General features: G+C 36.7%; 1 protein-coding gene across 2 annotated transcripts; it reads right to left on the bottom strand.

Annotated features, from left to right (window-relative positions):
* Positions 1 to 272: 272 nt before the first annotated feature.
* Positions 273 to 19601, bottom strand: LOC113048580 (homeobox protein Meis1-like). Of its 2 annotated transcripts, none has more exons than XM_026210525.1 (13): positions 19200 to 19601; positions 17992 to 18191; positions 17331 to 17469; positions 17143 to 17193; positions 16953 to 17003; positions 16691 to 16837; positions 14230 to 14335; positions 12678 to 12823; positions 6982 to 7058; positions 3314 to 3372; positions 2545 to 2631; positions 1519 to 1619; positions 273 to 1077 (listed from the first exon to the last, which is right to left on the bottom strand). In XM_026210525.1, the coding sequence occupies exons 1-12, from the start codon at positions 19209 to 19211 to the stop codon at positions 1558 to 1560; spliced, it is 1137 nt and encodes a 378-aa protein (XP_026066310.1). In that variant the 5' UTR covers positions 19212 to 19601; the 3' UTR covers positions 273 to 1077; positions 1519 to 1557. The 2 variants fall into 2 exon arrangements, with proteins under 2 accessions (XP_026066310.1, XP_026066264.1); XM_026210479.1 differs by having other exon boundaries at positions 2545 to 2634; positions 19200 to 19599.
* Positions 19602 to 20113: the final 512 nt, after the last annotated feature.

Below are 20113 nucleotides of genomic sequence, written 5' to 3'. Positions count from 1 at the left end.
TGTCACACGATCCTTCCTAAATCACTCTAATATACTGATTTGCTACTCAAGAAACATTTCCGATTATTATTCTTGTTTAAAAAAAAATTCAGTGTTTACGGTCACTTCTAATCAATTTAAACCTTACTGATCCCAAACCTTTGAACAGTAGTTTACTATTATTCAAATGAGTATGTACTGTACATTATAGAAAGCAGTGCACTAGTAGTTCATTCCAAACATAGTCAATTAATCGAAGCAGACGCGCAACAAAAATGATATAAACACGTGTGTTGAGGTATGATTTTTTTTATGTGAATAAACCCACACTCACTAAAAACCAAACACACACACACACACACACACACATAGTGTGAATATACAGCTCAGCTCACATCAGTCAAATTCAAAACAATCATTAGTACCTTTCAAAATCATTGACCGTCCAGATGCATCTGAGCACAGTAAATGATGTGTGAGAAACCTTTAGTTGCATTCATCAGGCAATACCAGCATTTATCAATCTTTCCTGTATCACGTTTGACACATCCAGCAGCTTTATATACATGTAAAGCTTTGTATTGAACTGCTTTGCACAGATTAGATCGACATTAGACTCCTGTTACAGACGCCTGTGAAGTGTGACGCAGGCCTGTGGTCGGGTGACGTCGAGGTCTGACGCTGGAAAAATACTCCCGGGCTTTTGTCTGCACAATAATGACTCTTCATTTCAGGTGGCACTTGAGTTGAAACATGAGACTTTGTTTCGGCCTTTCAGGCCACTTGAAGATTCACCTGGTTCCAGGTGAAAGGTCACATGAAGGAATCTCCCGGCCCAGAGCGGCTCCAGGTGTTGAAGCATTTCTTTTTCCTGGATTGTTTTCTCTCTGTCCTGATACGGTTGATCTGCCCATCACAGGGAACGTGAGTCCTGGTGGCCATCTTGAATCCGTCTGTGCCTCGTTTCGAGAGAGAAGCTGTAGGGGTTTCTTTAGGGTATTATTTGAATAAAGGCCGTTCGTGGTGGTGCAAGTCACAATCCAATTTCCGAATCCGTCCAAAAACTCCGGGTGCGTGCCTCTCGCCAAAAGCCTGACTCTGTAATGAGAAAGAGTTGAAATCATTTATGAGCGAACAGTACTGGCGACGGCGCTGTCGCAAATCATTTCAGCCGACATTTCTATCAAAACAGCCGCTTTCATCTTTATCTTTTCCTGTGGGTTGAGACATTAACTGATTCTGATGTCATAAACTGTCTCCACTGAGTAATTAAGTGACTAGTTAATCAGGCTGCCTGGGTAATACCATGTGACGGTGGAATTATGGGATAGGGACTGCTGGTAAATTTCCCAAATAAACAGCAAGCAACACATCAAATGAACATGAAAGTTTCGTGAAACACTAGCAAAGTATTTCCTTGTGAAATATAGCGTACTGCTCTGTTTTATGACTCTGAGAAATCTTTGTAAAGGTGGGAGATGTACGAGTGTTAGCTGGGCCTGCTTCCACTGGAGGGGAATCCCTGGTGCAGTGTCGTACCTCTGCTCCGCTGTGTTCAGAAGGAGGCCAGGGGTTTGTTTACATGTAGTGCCACTGACTCTCCAGCCCCATGTTCACTCCCCCAAGACCACCCAGAGCCGCTGAGAGACAGACAGACACAGACAGAGAGACTTTAATTTCTCTGCTATTATGTGTTCACTACATGTGACACTGGACCACAAAACCTTAAGTCTTAAGTGTCAATTTATCAAAATTGAGATTAATACATAATCGCAACGTGGAATAAATGATCTTTCCATTGATGTATGGTTTAATAGGATTGGATAATATTTGCCCGAGATACAGCTATTTGAAAATCTGGAATCTGACGGTGCAAAAAAACAAACAAATTGCCTTTAAAGTTGTCCAAATTAATTCTAAGCAATGATTATTACTAATCAAAAATTACTTTTGATATATTTACACCAGAAAATTTACAAAATATCTTCATGGAACATGATCTTTACTTAATATCCTAATGATTTTTGGCATAAAAGACAAATCGATAATTTTGACCTTTATATTGTATTCTTGGCTATTGCTACAAATATACCCCAGCGACTTAAGACTGGTTTTGTGCTCCAGGATTTACAAATAATATATTCACAAACACATCGACCAACAGCCTTGACAACGGATCTTTCGCATTTTATTTTCAAATGTTTCTGGTGAATTTTGAATAAAACTGTGCATACTTATCTAATTATTATTGATAATAATATTTGAATTGTATATATATATTCTGTAAATCATAATACAAATGTATGATAGTCATTAATTTTTTGCTTAAAAAATTTAATGAAATGAAAAATAATCCAAACAGGACACATTATTATTATATTGTATAATAAAAAAATCACGCTGAATACAAAAAATGTATTTTGTCTGATGCTCGATTCTTTGAAAAATATGAAATTCAAGAGAACAACTTTTATTTGAAACAGAAATCACTTAACATTAACATTTATAAATGTCTGTCCTGACACTTTTCAATTGAATGCAAATATTTAGACGGGCTTGATGTACCTGGGGGTCTGATGCCCATGTGCGACTGCCCCTCCATCACAAAACCACCCACCGGCTGACCATCAGGAGTGTACGGGCCACCGTGACCTACTGCACACACACACACACACACTAACATGTTTACACACATATTACACAAAAGACAGTTAAGAAGGTCTGACATTAATACGCCAGCCGCTTCCCAGAGGAAATGTGTAAACAGATGCGATGCTAATAACACTCCCCTTTCCAGTTCCCCCAGAAAAGTTTGACAAAATGATTTCGTAAGCATCTGTTTGGATGGATGTCTTTGAGATTCATTGCAAACAGCAAGCCTTAGTCCTCACCAGACCAACATGCATCAGACTTCACCCTGAGGTGAGCGTGTGTGTGTGTGTGTGTGTGTGTTCATCCTGAAATACATTTTAGGGGCAGTTCATGCATGCACATGTTCTTTTAAAAATAGCACAACATATGTTTGGAGATATATGTTTGGTCCATCGTTTATCATTATTAGCATGTTTGGAAATTGTTTTAAAACGCTTGCACACTAAAAACTTGAATTTGAGCCATGGTCTTAAAAACTTGATGCTCATGGCACAAAATACAGATTTTTTTTTTAAATGTAACGCAACGGCCAATTTCATTCATCTCACAAATATTTGCACAGACCAGTAATTAAAATATAGTGCAGATGGGGCGCGAGAGCACATCCTGGATGAACGGCACTTCAGTGTGTGCTCTGAGAACTGAAAATAAAAAGATGTGGGTCAGTTTACAAGGCACTTGCCTGCGCGGTTGGACTGGTCGATCATCGGCTGGACGATTCTTCTCCTGGCGTTGATAAACCTGATGAAGCAAAGGAAAGAACAGGGGTGAAAACAGTACAAACATTAAAAAAAAAACAATAAAAGCAGATTTAAGTTTTATTAGCGCTGCTGGCTTCTGTCAAAGGCAAACATCATTAAAATTATTGCTCATACTTATGATTATGGATTTGAACAAACCCAGAGTATGAAACTTTGGCGTGTAACTCATCCAGCACCGTTCGTGCTCCAGACATGAATGATTCCTCAAATCATGCAGCTTATTAAGTCTCAAATGATCAAATTCATGACTTTTGCCTGGTGGATAAGAAAATGGATGAAAACTCCAATAGACTATGGACCGAAATACCAGAGATGAGAGAGTTGTGCCAGTTAGAAACACCACATCAACCGTCCACAACATCCTATCGGTGGCAAATCTTTAGTACACTATTTTAACACAGAACATAAATAAACACGTTCCACAGACCTTCAATGCTTTCTGCATTTATTCCCATGCTACGCTTGACCTTTGACCCCCTGACTCAATGACCTCACACCCCGGGCAGCGCCGCAGCTCTGCTCTTTCTCAGCCTAAAAAATTCCCCGTGACCTCTGTCCGCCGAGTGCCAGGGCACAAGTCCACATGATTAATGAGCGCTCCGCGTCACCCCAGGTGCTTCGCTTCCATTTCAACCTTCACAAAGGAGGGGAAGTTCTACTTTTAATTCATAGGAAGTGAATTACACACGGTGTCACGGTCTGAGATGATAAAGACCATACGACGTTAGAGTCATGGGTGAGGAGAAGACTGACTTTAGACTAAATGCTCACAGTATTCCATTATTGCAAAAAAAAGAGGAATTTAAGGAATAAAGTCTAATTTTCAGAGAATATATGAATTATTGTTTTAAGAATAAATCTAACAAAAGTTGATAAAAAAACACTCTTGAGAAGTTTTTCTTAGAATTTTGTCTTAAGTAGGCTATGTGATAGAAAATCGTACTGGAAGAAAGATTCTGATACAACAAGGATGCATTAAATTGATCAAAAGTGACTGGAAAGACATTTATAATATCACAAAATATTTATGACGAACAAATCTTGAAAAAAAAGTGCACCACGGTTTTCACAAAAATTTGAAGCAGCACAACTGTTTTCAGCATTAATAATGATCAGAAATGTTTCTTGAGCAGCAAATCTGAATGATTTCTGAAGGATCATGTGACACTGAAGACAGAATAATAATGCAGAAAATTCAGCTTTGGTCACAAGAATAAATTAAATTAAAATAGAAAATTATTTTTAATTGTAATTTTACAATATTCTATTCAAATAAATGCCTTGGTGCACATTAAATACATAATAAATGCATCTTCTGTTTTCCAAGCATCCTACTATTCACATTACAATGTACTGTACATTGTGCATTGGATTCTTAAATACACAAAACTTTATTAAAATGTATGGAGATCACATGGAAAAATAAAATTGGCAATTAAAATGTATGCTTTATAGGATGTTATGCTAAATTGTACATATAATTTTGCACATCACAGCTTGAGGAGCACAATAAAGCAGAGTAAAGCCAGAGATTAAGATGAAGAGCAGCGTCAGAGGTCCAACATTCGGAGCAGGTACTATAAACACTTTAGTGAGGTTGTTGAGGGCGAGCATCTCCCTCAGCTCCGCCCGTTAGGTGACCAATCAGAGATAAGAGCCATATACCCAGCGGGGACGGACCCGTCCCACTCTTTAAGGGGGTTAAAAGCTGACCCCTCATTGAACCCCTCTTCTCACCACGAGCCCAAGTTTACGAGCTTCATGCCTCTGCCTGTTCACTCCAAACACACACACACACACACACACACTCGTACACGGCCCAACACGCACGCCAAACACATAACAACACTACGCAGCCAGTCAAATATTTGGGGGCCCTTTCTGGTGCACAAGGGAGCAAAGAAACACATAGTACCTTCCCTCCAAAATTCAACACGGAGCAAACCTGCTGACCTATATATATATTACTGTATTACTGTATACATCCAAAAATATGTAAAAGTATCAATATATTTGAGAAACATACATAAAATTATAATATACATTTATAAATAATATGACTATATTATAAACAATACAAATATGATAATAATATAATGATAATATATTATACATAAAAATTTTTTTAGTTTATATATATATATATATATATATATATATATATATATATATATATATATATATATATATATATATATATATATATTCACATTTCTTAAATATTTTTACATTTAAATATATACTTAAAACAATTTTATTTATAAAATGCTAAAATATATATTTTTAATAAAATAATAAATTACTCATAAAATGTATTTGTATGTGTGAGTGCATATGTGATATATGTTTCAACAACAAATTCAACAACAACAAAGCGTTCTTTTAGTCCGACATTATTGTGAGTTCATTTGGAGGACAGTGTGTGTGTGTGTGTGTGTGTGTGTGTGTGTGTGTGTGTGAGAGAGAGATAGAGAGAGAGTGAATGTGTGTGTGTGTGTGTCTCCACGTTTAAATAAACCAGTCCAGCTGTTCCCAGTGATAATTTCTGTTTAATTTGACAGCAGCTCGTTTTCGCCCCTCTCGTTCCCTCATCAGTTTCTCTGCGCTCCAGAGCTGCAGACATACACACGGCACTTTCTGCGCTCTGTTTGTGTTGGGCTTTGAAGAGCACCTAATGTATTTTCACTCCGGTGATTAAAATGCTAATCAGTTGTCATTTTGATTATGAAGGGCTCTGGAGGTCTAGATTTTGTTTACAGTGATGAGCCCAAAGCCAAAGACGAGAAAATGGTCGGCCAATTAAAATGTACGTCATGTAATAAAATCTGCTTTTATTAGTCAATGAAATTATTCGATATGATGGAATAAACTTGATTACACATAGTACAAAATGTATATTTTATATATATATATATATATATATATATATATATATATATATATATATACATTTCATTTTTCAATATATTTATTCTTCAGTCAACTAGTGCTTCTCAACTGGAGGGTTACAAGGAGTGTGTGAATTATTAAAGGAATTTCTGCTTGAAAAAGCCCCACAAATGCTTAAACTACCATGTAATCGTGCATGGTTAGGATAGCAAAACAGATATGCTTATCAGCTTAAAAGTTGATATGGAGGAGAAAACGCTTCCTATATATTGCTGTTGACGGCCAAGGCTGTCAAATTTCTCTGCAAATACGACAGATGCAAACATGGACAGGCCGCATGTCGTGCCTAAAAACATGGTCAAACCTATGCAAGCTCAAAAAATATGATCCAGAATGCATTAAGTTAGGGTTCAGTTGCTGCAAGCGTATTCATTGTAAGTGGCAACCACAATGTGTTTTTGTGTGGTGAAAGACTGGCTGCCGAGAGCATGAAGCCATAGAAATACAAGAGACATTTAAGAACCAAACACTCAGACTATAAAAACAAGCCTGTTGAGTTTCTTTAAACTGTCTGTCTGTCTATCACAGAAATGAATACTTTCATTCAGCAAGGATGCATTGAATCGATCAAAAGTGGCAGTAAAGACAATTATAATGTTATGAAAGGTTTCTATGTGAAATGAATGGTGTTTTCACTTACCAGTTGTTGACCTGCAGGATGGTGAGTCCAGTGTCCTGGGACAGCTGCCTCTTCTGTTCCTCAGACGGGTACGGGTGCTGCGAGACACATTTTTAAGATTACATTTGACATTTTATTTTTGATCGAATGAATTCAGCCTCGGTGAGCATAAGATGCTTCTTTCAAAAACATTTAAAAACCATAATTATTGAAACGGCACACCAATCAATAGGACTTGAAGAATCAGGTTCCAGTTGCCATTGTCCCTCTATTAAACTGTGACTGTATTGTCTTTGCATGTGCAGCCAAACAAATGCATTGTGTTTCTTGGCAAATAAAGCCTTAGACTCTAAAGGAAGCCCCATGCGCTCATCGGAGAGCTGCCAGCTGGGATTTAGACACCAAGCCACAAAGTAATTACAAATTGCTGTCCTGTAACCAATGGTGATGGCTGTAGCAATCACCAAAGCCTTTCTCTAAACCCAGAAGATAGGCACACAGTGAACGAGGAGGTCTCAACCTGTAATTAGACAACAACTGATCCCGGGTCAGCCATCTAAAGATTAACGAGATCTAAGAATAAAGAGGCGTGCATATTAAACTGATCCTGGAGCAGGGGTTTTACAGCAGCGACTATAAACACCTCACCCATGAACGACTCTCTCTTAACACCTGTTGCACGCTGAGAGCTCTGCTAGCAAATGGTGGGTAACTTTACGAGCGAGTGAGCCATGCTGGCTGGAGGTGTGTGTGCGTGTGTGTGTGTGTGTGTGTGTCCTGTGAAACTCAATGAAGAGTTAAAGGTGTGTGTGGGGTCATTAGCCTGTTTACAGAGGCAGTAAAACTGTTAGGGCTCTAATGATCGGTAATTCAGGGTGAACGGTATTTAAAAAGACTCTAAAACACACCCAGCTTCACCCGCTGCAGCTGTGTGTGTGTGTGTGTGTGTGCGTGTGTGTGTGTGTATGTGATGGTCTCTGTATTGTACTCAAACACTGTGTCTAGACTTTAGACTAAACTCTACCTAAACTATACCAGTGGTTCAACGGGGAATATGGTGGGGAAAAAAACAAAGCTAGATGCAAATAATAAAATGTAAAAATCGGTCATAGCTAATATAATACTTTTAAATATTTTTGGGCATTTACTATGTACATATATGAATGAAGATATTAAACATTAATGTATTTTACTTTAAAAAAAATAAATAATTGCATATATTATTTTTTTCACAAATATGTTTTTAAAAAAAATAATAATAATTTTGGGGCATATATTGTTCATATTAGTATTATATATTAAATCTATAAATATATCATATTATATATTAAGTATATAAAGTGACACACTAATATTTAAAAAATGTGTGTGTTCCTGTGGCTCAGTGGAAGAGTATTGCATTTGTAATGCAAAAGGTCATGGGTTCCATTCCCAGTGAACACACAAACTGGTTAAAAAAAATGTATAGCCTGAATGCACTGTAAGTCGCTTTGGATAAACACATCTGTTAAAATGCATGAATGTAAATGTTTTATAACATTGTAAAGTAAAGTATAATAATTAAGAGCTGATACATAAATATATCTTTTATTAAATATAATTCTATATAAATACAAATTTAGATCTGAATTCTGAATTAAACATATTTGAGAATATATATATATATATATATATATATATATATATATATATATATATATATATATATATATATATATATATATATATATATATATATATTTGTATTTGTATTTTTTTTTATGAATATATAATTTCATATATAAAATGTATATATTGTTATATTCCTGATTATTGTCTATCCTTTTTTTTTTTTTTGGTATAAAATACAACTTAATAGCTACTTTTACTGAATTTAATGTAGCTGTCTCAGAGTCACCAGATCCTTCAGCTTCACAATCAGCAGGATTCTGATGGATTCAGCTGTCAGCACTCATCAGTCTCAGTATATAAACACCTTCCCATCACCACCTCAGTGTCTGCTCTGGTTGTTCACTAGCATGCATCAACTTACCGGCTGCTTACCTGCTCTACCTATACCTGTTCGTCTGATCCTTACCGTGTTGTCTGTCATCATCGTCTCTCTTCATCCCAGCACACTGTCTCAGCCTCACCATGCAAAGTGACCCACAGTGACTATTCAGCTAAATCTATGCTCAAGACTCTCAGCTATTTGATCTCACCTCTGATCATCGCTTGCTCCTCTACTGAAGCCTGTAATCAAGCTCTATTAGATGTCATTTACCTGTGTTGTCTCCTTTTGTTTGCTCACAGTAGTACTTTCTCAAACGGATAGCTTTATAGTAGCTGTACTCTAAATTACGAGTAGCTTGTTACTTGACAAGCTAATATTAAAAGTAGCTTCTCCGACACAGGTTTTCATTTTAAAAAGACGTTCCTGCAAAGACCCAGCAGGCCGACTGTGATTTTCATTAACTTTGCAGTGCATCCCAAAGTGAGCCTGACTTCAGCGTCCGACGGTTCTCCGTTTCATCTCTACGTCTCCTCCTCGCCTCCCTCCCCTCTGCGTTTACCAAAAAAGTCTGGCTGTGATGAATCACCTCTCCTTTCTTTCATTCTCCCCAGCATTTTTCTTTTCTGCATCCCTTTCTTTTCATGGGCAAGGACGGAAATTCCCTGTAGGTCTGGCAGAGCCCAGGTCCCCAGGAGGAGCTGTCAGAGCCGTAATGGATGGTGTTTTGATAACAGCGAATTCGACCCTGGAGAGACCCTGGGTGGGGGGGGGGGACCCCAGCAGATCCATCTTCACACAACATGCCCGTGCAGTTCGGCTAAATGAAGTCTGGGGCCCTCCCCGCCCCCACTGCAGCCTCATTTTTTGGGACTGACGTTAATTGCGGCTCCCTCATTACAAACAAATGCTCCGGTGCTTCAAAGGAAAACTACGCCTGTGGAGAAACCGGCTAAAACAGTGGCATGAACAGCCTAGAAATAATACAAGCCATAAACAAAAGGCACGTACAGGTGGACATTAAATACAGTAAGTGAAATCTCTGTATTCCCCACTGTCTCTTTCATATATGTGCAATGATGTAATTTTCATGCTTGGGTAAAAAAAAAAAAAATTTGCATGAAAATGACATCATTGCACAGTGAAATCCAATACTCATTTCTTGCTAATTTTGGGCTGCTGATTCCAGAAATAGTGCTTAATTTTGCTCAAGCACGCCACACTTTCGCACAAAATATGTGGCTTTTCTGCTTTCAACATTCATTTGTAAGTGGTATATATATATATATTCTAAATATTCATTCATATTTTTATGGAAAAACTGTCCGTTGCAAAGAATTTTGTTGATATTTTTGAACTAAGCATAAACAAATTAAGTAATATTAGGCCAAGTCACTTATTTTGGCAAATCAGCAGATTAAAAAATTAAAAATAATTCAAATCAGCTGATTTTTTTTCAAGGTACAGATCCAAGCCTGCATATTTTTGGGACACAAAACTTCATGCAATACAAGCAACAATGAACCGTCCAAAAAATAATAATAAACACTATATAAGTAGTCATAATGACTCATGTATTATAAAAAATGGCAGCATATGGGTCTTGGGCAACAGTAAGAATGAAGAAAATAATGACTGGGTGAACTATTCCTTTGGTCTGCGCTGCAGCAGAATTAAAGGGTAATCAGTGAGCGGAGGTCACATTTATGACTGACAAGCACGAATATGGAGATTGGAAATGATCAGAGCCTGGGAAGAAGGGGCAGGGTGGAAAACGTGAATTAAGCTTTGCTTGTGCTTCTCGCTTTTCTAAACTTCAAACAGAAGGATGCAGTAATGTCTGCGATGGCGCTGCATTGTGTTTGTGTGGCTGCTGGAGCTGAATGGATCAGGCAACTGTACGGGAATAAAGGTTGGGGGCGCGTTCTTTTACACCCACGACCTTTGACCCCCTAATGATCTCAGGGAATGTTGTAATGTCATCTATCTGCATGCTAACCACCTTATTCGGCGCCTGAAGGAAAGCCCTCAGTTCTAGAATCCACAGTCTGTTTCATTATTTGCCTCCAAATCACAGTGAAGAGTGTTTAGGTGTTTGTGTGCCGCTACAAAATATCTTTACAATAGTGTTATAAATATGTACTATTACCCTGCGACTGTCATATAAATATATTAACACCTCTTGGACTCTATTCATTTTTTAATTTTTTATTTTATTTTTCCAGCATGTGCATATTGTATTGATTCCTCTGTGAGGGATATTTGTGATTCTGCCTATTTGTAAAATTTAAGTATTTGATTTTATTTACCGTTCAGTGGTTTGGGATGAGTTTGGGACTTTTTCTGAATGTAAGAAGAACAGAAAAAAAGTTTAATTTATGAAATATTATTTAAATTCTAAACAACTAAGTTATACGTGCATATATATTACAATGTAATTTATTCCTGTGATCAAAGCTGAATTTTCAGCATCATAACTCTTCAGTCTTCAACACATGAAACATAAATCTTTTGAAATGTTATAAATGTCTTTACTGTCACTTTTGAACAATTTACTGCATCCTTACTAAATCAAAGTATACATTTCTTTAATGAATATATAAATAAAAATAAATAAATCTTATTGAGCCCAGACTTTTGAATCAATATAGCAAATATATATATATATACACACACACACACACACACACACACACACACACACACACATATATATATATATATATATATATATATATATATATATATATATATATATATATATATTTCAAGTATACAAAGATGGCCCCAATTTTTTTTCTACCAATATTTTCATATATATATATTTTTTTTAAATATAAATGTATATTTTAAAATAATTTAATATGTATATTTTGATTAAAATATATGCAGTGATTACAGTCAAGCACATGTTTCAGTAATATGAAAGCAAAAAAAAAAAACTTCTAAAATTGCTCAGGCAGCTTTGTATTTTTCTGCTTCACATCTGCTGTCAAGAAGGGAACAAACTACCCACTAATTACCCAATCCAAATCACAGCCTTTATGTGGGATGCATTTGAGCTAGTGTTTATGAGGCAGTGCTATTTGTTTGGAAGGAGATTCAACAAGTTTCCAAATGAGAGAGGAGCAAAACGAAGATTCAGAAATGTCTGTTCAATTCTCTGAAAGCAGTATCACTGATTATATATTCAAGACTAGAGGGAGAGGGGGAGGGGCTCTGAGTCGTACCCGCCCACTTTACCATGAAAACCATTAACACACTGTACACATGACAACAGTAAGGAACCCTGCCTGTGTTTCATCCCAATATATTGTTACACTGCTCATTAGTGCATCTTTCTGTGTGTGTGTGTGTGTGTGTGTGTGTGTTTGTGTGTGTGTGTTCACTAACTACCCTCCAGGCACTGTGGGAGCGTCACTGAGCTTGAAATAATGTAGCCGTGCAGGTACAGACACGCCACATGAGCTTCTTGTCTTGTTCTGTGCATCTATAAGCTGTTTTATAGGTTTATATACATATACATACATATATACATGCATTTAACTTGGACTACTTTCATTATCGTCAATGTAGTTGAGTAACTATTTTTGAAAGCTGTAATTATTCCATTTACATTGACGTTGCAAACATTTTAATTACTTTTGGCCTTGGTTCAGCCCATCTGGTTTGGTTTTGATAAGAGCTTGATTTGTGTTATCATTGGGAAAGCAGAGAGGTGTTTTACCGTGAGGTGCTGGAACAGCCATGCCCTCATGATGTTGGTTGCCACTTTGGGAAAAATGCCTCTTTTCTTGTTGTTCTTCCTCTCTTTATCAGGGTCTTCCTCCTCTCCTGTGCTTGGAGAGGCAACACTCTGATCCAGAAAGTCACCTGGAGAAAAGAAAACAATTACAGGTTTAACAGATTTGAGTGACAGTGTACAGATAATTTTTTTTATATATATTTGCATTGGCTGCATTTTGCTTTTTCACATTTTCAGATCATTTAAAAGGGTGTTCATAAACCTTCTAATGAATGCAAATGCACATTTAGATTGATGTTGTTGTTTTTTTCTATTAAAGTACATCAGAAGTACTTCGTTTTCGTTCATCATAACTTGAGCATGACGCTGTGAATGTCTTTCAGCACAACAGAATAATCACATTATTTTCTATTATGCTCTTATTATAAATAATAACAATTATAAAACAGTAACTTTCAAAGCTATAAATGTCCTCCTTTGTGAAAATTACCATTTATTGTAAATAACAAGAAAGAAACCCACATTGTTTCAAACTTGTTGTCATGTCAGACAGAAAAAAAAACTGCACTGTGAAAAGTGTTAACCTGCAGCTGTTGGTATAAATCAGGATGATTCAATGATGTTCAACCATATTTTTGACCTGAATAAAAGCAGTTAATTTAGATGTTACCAAAAACTGACATAAAAAGTAAAAATGCATGGCCCCTTTAAATTCAGTCTAAAAACAAACAAACTACAAAATGCATAACAAATGTTTACAGTATAAAATATCTTAACCGTTAACTAGCTAAAAGCATACAGGCTCTTTACTTTTATGCATTAAAAAATGTCATGAAAATAAAATGTTAGCTATTTTTGAAAACAAACTTGACATAAAAAAGGAAAAAGGTTTGACATGGCCCCTAGAAATAAAGAAAATCCTCATGCAAATGTTACAGTTTTCCTAAAAGCCTACTGGCAGCCCTTTAGGTTTATGCATCAGAGTCAAGCAAATGTTTACAGTATAAACAACGCTCCAGGACAGACTCAGGCTTCATTGTGATCATTGAACTGTGTGTTTGTCTGTCTGTTGTTTCTCTTTCTCAGGTAGTGAGATATTCTGTCCGAGCCAGACTCACAGCTGCTGCGCTGAGGCACAGCGAACAAAACACACACACACACACACACACACACACACACAGATGCGGTGCTCTGGGAAATATGTACTCTGGTTTTATTGGCCATGGTTGGTGCTCAGAGCAGAGGAGCCAAGAGAAGAGTCTTTATATCCATCATGCACCATTTCCTGTCCAACACACATCCACACACACACACAAGCGGCTGCAGTTATTTAGGAGCAGTCTACCGGTGTGTGTACTTGCATGTTTGTGTGTGTGTGTGTGTGTATGTATGTCTGAGACCCCTGTGGTGGTGCTAAAGTGTAAATGTATGCTAGAGATGACAAACCTGCAGCAGATCTGTTTCACTTGGCACATAGCAAGACCTTCGCAAACACTGGTGTGTGTATCTGTAGCGTGGCGTGTGAGTGTGTTACCGTGCTCGCTGCTGTTGTCTCCATTGTGAGAGCCGTGGCGTCTGCCACCGGCTGCAGGAGCCTCAGAAGAATGAACAGATGCAGCGTCGTCCTCCCTCCAGAATGCCTAGAGAGAGACGGACGGAGAGAGAGACAGGTAGACAAAGTAATAAGCTGCGGTCAGCATAATATAGGATTGGTTAAGTACAGTATAGCAGTGCATACCAGAGGCGTGCTGTAAGGAGTAATACAGAACACATGCTGCAAGAGCAAACAGTTGAAAAGCTCTACAGACTGCTGTATATAAACACACGTGCGCGTGCACGCACAAACATCTGCGCAGAAGTTATAAGACAAACAAACGCACTCACATACACGCACAGGATATTTTGAAAACCCATCTTGTTGGCTTCAATCGACCGAATGAAGCGGATGGATACGGGCCGGGATACTGATTGGTCAATTGAGCATTTGAACTGTGCTAAAATACATAATATAATATAACAGCTATGACGTGAAACACCTGTGCATCTGGCCAGTGTGTATATGACACATACTGTAGAGACTAAATATGAACGCTACATGTCAGCGGAAAAACTGAATATTTATTATGTTGTAAAGATGCAATCTGATCAGTGTGTTGCTTTTAACTGACACTAAACCTAGAGAGAAATGTCTTAACCATGCGTTGGCAACCGTTCACAAACAAGCGATAAGAACAAGACAGATTAATATTAGACAAGACCGTGGCTAGTTGTCACATTTTTGACTCCAATCATTATTTCTTATAGAGGCATTATTCAATAGATTCAATGTCTATATACAGTATATATACATATACAGTATATATATATATATATACAGTACACACACATATACACACATACACACAAAGACATACTATATATATATATATATATATATATATATATATATATATATATACATAACATTTTTTTTTTTTACATTAAAGTATCTTATATCTGCATTCTGAATTGCATGTTATTATTGCATGTTTATTCAGTTATGAGTTGTTTAGGAAAGAAAATGCTTCAAAATTTGGACAAGCTCTAGTGCCAATTGTTCACAGAATAGCTACATAGTTTGTTCTACTCAGAATAATACTTTTCATGAAAAAGGAGATGTTCAGCATCACTGCACAATAAGGAGACACTATCTTGCGACACGCTTACAATAAATCAATATTTTCAACCAGACAAACACAATCCCTAACATTTCAAAACTGCACCATTAAGAGAAATGCACTGCGAGTTATCCTCACATGACACACAATTCACAGAGAACAACAAACATATGTGCAGACAATGCAGTAAACAGACAAACCATGCCTCAGTGATTTGCACACACAGCACACTTAACAGTGTTAATGAACTCTGATGGATTATTTACACATCATTAACACTTCCCAAGTTTGCTGCATTTATATATATATTCTGAAATAACAACATATATTTATATGTTTTTTTATAAGTAGGCATTTTAAATCCTTGAACTTTAGTGACCATAGTTCAGATGTTGCTGAAGTTTAACACCAACAGTTAGGAAGACGGTTATCTAAAACATTTTGATTATACTTCTCCCCATGCAATAGAAATTAGAAGAATGGGAGTTTTAATTAACCTGCTTTATAAAATCAAAAATGTCTTTTTAATCTCTTTAAAAATGTAAGGTGAAAGGTTTGTTCATGTTTCTCTGTCAGTATTCAAATGAGCAACATATAATCTGAATTATCATATGATCTGTAATCATTTTGTGGGATTTAATCAAGCATGACACTATAATGTGAATGGTTACGTTTCATTTAACCACAAAAGAGCAAAAATGTTTCATTATAAAATGACAGAAGATTGATTATCTGCTGTTATTTAATATATATGAGGGGGACAAATAGTCTGTGGCGTATTGTATCACGTGAAACAGGAGTTTCAGGCCTCCCCCACAAAAACAATCTCTCCAGATAGTGTTTCAAGTTTACTTTGTTACTGTATTCGAATGGCTGACAACACTGAAATTATAAATTAAAACTATATTAACCTATTACAGAGAGAGTATATTTTAGGTGCCTTAAGGTTTGCTGCTGTTTTATTTGTTTAGTTTTCTAAGGTAAAAATAAATAATTTTTAAATGCACAAATATTCCAAATAATTTCTCAAAGAATCTGCATGCATAATAAATATATAAACAAATTACAAAAACGCTTAAAATAGGTTTCACATCAGCTGCCCATTTGTTGGGAAAAAATAACTTTTCACAGCACAGAACTCATATATACCTATATATATATATATATATATATATATATATATATATTATATTATTTTGTTTTATGTAAGCGTCTACTAAACTTTTAATATAACAAGTAAATTAACTTTTTCTTTACAGGGACTGTATGTAGCAAGAATATACAGCACTGCCTGTTCAAAAGCATAGAAAAGCAGACAGACTTGAGCTAAGGACTTGCCGGGTCTGTCCCGCCTGGAGTGCGTGTAAATTCTTCTCCATCAGATCTGGATCCCCCCTCTTTATCATCCACCATCAGATCAGTGGGCATCTTTCCCTTCAGACAGCTGATGTAGCGGTGACAGAAATTGTCACACAGCTCGTGCACCTACGACAAGGACACATTTATCATCAATGACCGGCCAATATGTTATTTGCATGTATAGGCCTACGTCACTCATAATAATAAAAGGCTAATAATAAAAAATAGGTAAAAGTCCAACCTTCTCTAGTTCGAGCAGATGAAATCGTAACACTTGTATGGCTTGAATCATCTAAAATAAAACGACACATCACATCACAGAAATGTTTTGTGATTATAGTTTCATTTTATCCAGCAATAAGAATGAAACTGTTTAAGGGAAAAATACTAGAAATTGATTTTAAAAGATTTCAAACCACAGGGCGACCTACCAAATTATCCAAGTCTGGATTTGACGAGAAGAAAGGTTTTTCTGCTCTTATCTGAAATTAAAAAATAGTGTCGTGTCGTTAGTGCATAATAACGAGGCACGAAGATTAACTCGGACTGCGTTGTTGGTTGCTTATATCAGAAGGCCTGCTGTTTTTTATTGTTGTATTAAAGCATTGCTAGACCTGACCTGCTTTGAAAATACTGTGATATCTTCGTCAAAGGATTCAGACGAGCAGACGTCTCCGGTCACTCCGCTTTCTCTCGGAGTACAAGTCGCTAATTCACATTTTTCGAAAACTAGTGCAAGCAGAGGAAAGAGAGGGTGCCTGAAAAAAAAAAAACACATTTGGTGGAGTTTATAGCCTTTTCGTGGCGAAAATAACGATTTGCCTCAAGCACAGGACATTCAGGCTCGAGGCCCTGTCTTTCTCTTTCTCTCTCCACAACTTTTTCAATAACAATGAAATTAAATATAGGCCTATATTATTATGTAAAAAAATAAAATAAAATAAAAAAAGGTTTATTTTTTATTTTTAGGCTTTATACACCAATTATGGTTGTGACAAACGAAGTTCATTCTGGCATTGCTATCGTTAAAAACTGATGATGATAGGAGGGAAATAAAAGTTAATTTTCGAAAAATTAAATAAAATAAAAATCCCACTGTCTACAAATAAACATTTCCACTAATACCAGTATTTCAGCATAACAAAGTAGCCTAGTCAAACAGAACATCGTAAAATAATAGCAAAAAATAACTAATTTATTTTTACTTTTAAATTCTACCCAACAGTTTAACTCCTCTTCGTAACAAAAATATACAGGGCTTTAGGCTAGTAATTACATACCCGTAAATTGCGTCTTTATCCCGTTTTAGCGCGTCGTTAACGGGCGACGGGGCACCGGGAGCCGCGGCGTGCGCGTACTGGTGAAGCGGCAGGCCGTGACTCACGTGCACCGCCTGCATCGCTCTGGCCGCGTGAGGATCCCCGTACATCGGAGACGGGATCCCGACCGCATCCATTCCGTAATGGACCAGATCCTCGAACTGAGCAGATGCAAAATGTGAGAGTTAAAACTCAGACTCTGTTGTGCACACATCTTGCAAATGTAGATATACCAGCAGCCAAGGGAGCATGAGCGAGGAACAAAGCTCGTATTTGTTTAATAGGTAATACATTGAGCATCACAAGCTAATTAACGAAATAGCCTCCACGACAATAGTTTCAACCTTCAAACAAATTAATTACATTTGGATCAGTTCTAATTTCCAGGCTCTATGTGGCTCTAAATGTGCCAGAACGCACAACGGAAAATATGAATGTGTTGCCATAAGAATACCTACCTTAAAATATTTTCAACACGTTTTACATTTTTAAAAACATGGAAATTTTAAATTCACATCTTTTGTCAAATTCAAATTAGGGCTATAACTTGAAATGACAGTGATACAACAAACCAATATTCGGCCAAAACGATTTAATAAATAAAAATAAAACTGAGTTTTCTTGTTTACGGCATATTACAAATTAATTAGAAATGCATAATATAATTTAGAATTAAAAAGAAGCACTGTTTTAACTGCGTGTAAAAATGATTACTGCAATTACAATCGATGTTTTGTAATATTAAATCAGTCTCGGATAAGTAGGCTATCCAACGAGAGAAATATGAGTTATGAACAGGCTGTAAGCATCAAATTACGCTTTTGCCTGTCAGCTATATATGGAATTAGTTGAGATAATAATTGCAAAATAATAATAATAATAAAAAAACATAAGCCTATTTGAATTAAAAATATATAAATATAATAATAAATAATGGTTTTAAGACGGAAATGAAAAATGGAGTGCTATGAAAAAAAAAAAGGATTTTGGATTGGTTTCACTTGTTGCTGTGTGTATTCCAAAATAACTTTGGTGTTTAAACACACACATCGTTCATCCGAGGAATTAAAGGGCATCTGACTGTAATTATGTCCATTATCAGCGTCTAAGGTAGAATTAGTCTTGACGGCCACGTTTGAGTGTTTTCTGTTGCGGAGGTTTTTACGCACCCGTTGCGCCATGAGGACTCCGTGTCACCGACTCCCTGCTCTCGACGCGTCCGGATCTCCGTGCAGCGAGCCCGGGGAATCAAAACTCTCCCGAACACCCAGCTCAAGTGCCCGTGATGAACAATAACATCGTAATTCACCCAAATACTCCTGGTCAGCTTTCACAACAAACGCAACGCTGTCTATCAGCAAGTAAAAAATCCAGATCCCGACGCTTCGAAATAACCAAAGTGCGCTTCGGATGTCTGCTGTGTTCTTCTATTGCCAATCGAAGATTTGTAGCCAAAGGGTGAAAAGGCAAACTCCATTCGGGTCTTTGATCGCTTGGCTGGTTTATTCTTAATGCAATAACACCTCTATGAGATGTGAGGAGCGTGGAGAGGGAGGACGAGGAGGAGGAGGAGGAGAGGGCATTTGGACTTCTTAAAGGAGACGTAAGAGGGAGACCAATGCTAACCCGTGCGTAAAGAGCGCACAACTGTATTCCGAGCATGCAGGCCACTGGAAAAATACAGTATATCGTTAAAAAAAAAATATATATATTTTTTTTCATTCTTTTTTTATACTTGGACCAACAGTAAGGTAACCAACAGTCTGAAAGTGCAAGGTAACAGATGACCAGTTTAGATTTACTAGTGGCAAAGACCAGCTAAAAACCAGTTCGTGTCCCAATACTACATGGAATTAGATTTTTTAAATCATCCTAATAATGGTACATAATGAAACCTGGTAAATGTTTAAACAATTTAGCTTTATTTAGAAGGGAACTGATCTATCCAACATTGTTACTATGTACATTTATGAAATTGTGAAAAATTCAAAAACACATGATTGGAACACTATATTGGTTTGATTTATTAAATGCATCTTCTAATTTAAATCAGAGAAGGTAAAGAGGTCAGCAGTGATCTAAT

The sequence above is a fragment of the Carassius auratus genome, chromosome 1 (genome assembly GCF_003368295.1).
Source record: "Carassius auratus strain Wakin chromosome 1, ASM336829v1, whole genome shotgun sequence".
NCBI lineage: Eukaryota > Metazoa > Chordata > Actinopteri > Cypriniformes > Cyprinidae > Carassius > Carassius auratus.
Note: the sequence above shows the minus strand (reverse complement) of the source record. Positions and strands in the feature narration are given on the sequence as shown.

Coding starts and splice junctions, on each gene's coding strand:
- LOC113048580 (XM_026210479.1), bottom strand. Junction 17,004..17,142: donor ATCCAGACTTGGATAATTTG/GTAGGTCGCCCT, acceptor GTTTTATTTTAG/ATGATTCAAGCCATACAAGT. Junction 16,838..16,952: donor ATCTGCTCGAACTAGAGAAG/GTTGGACTTTTA, acceptor TCCTTGTCGTAG/GTGCACGAGCTGTGTGACAA.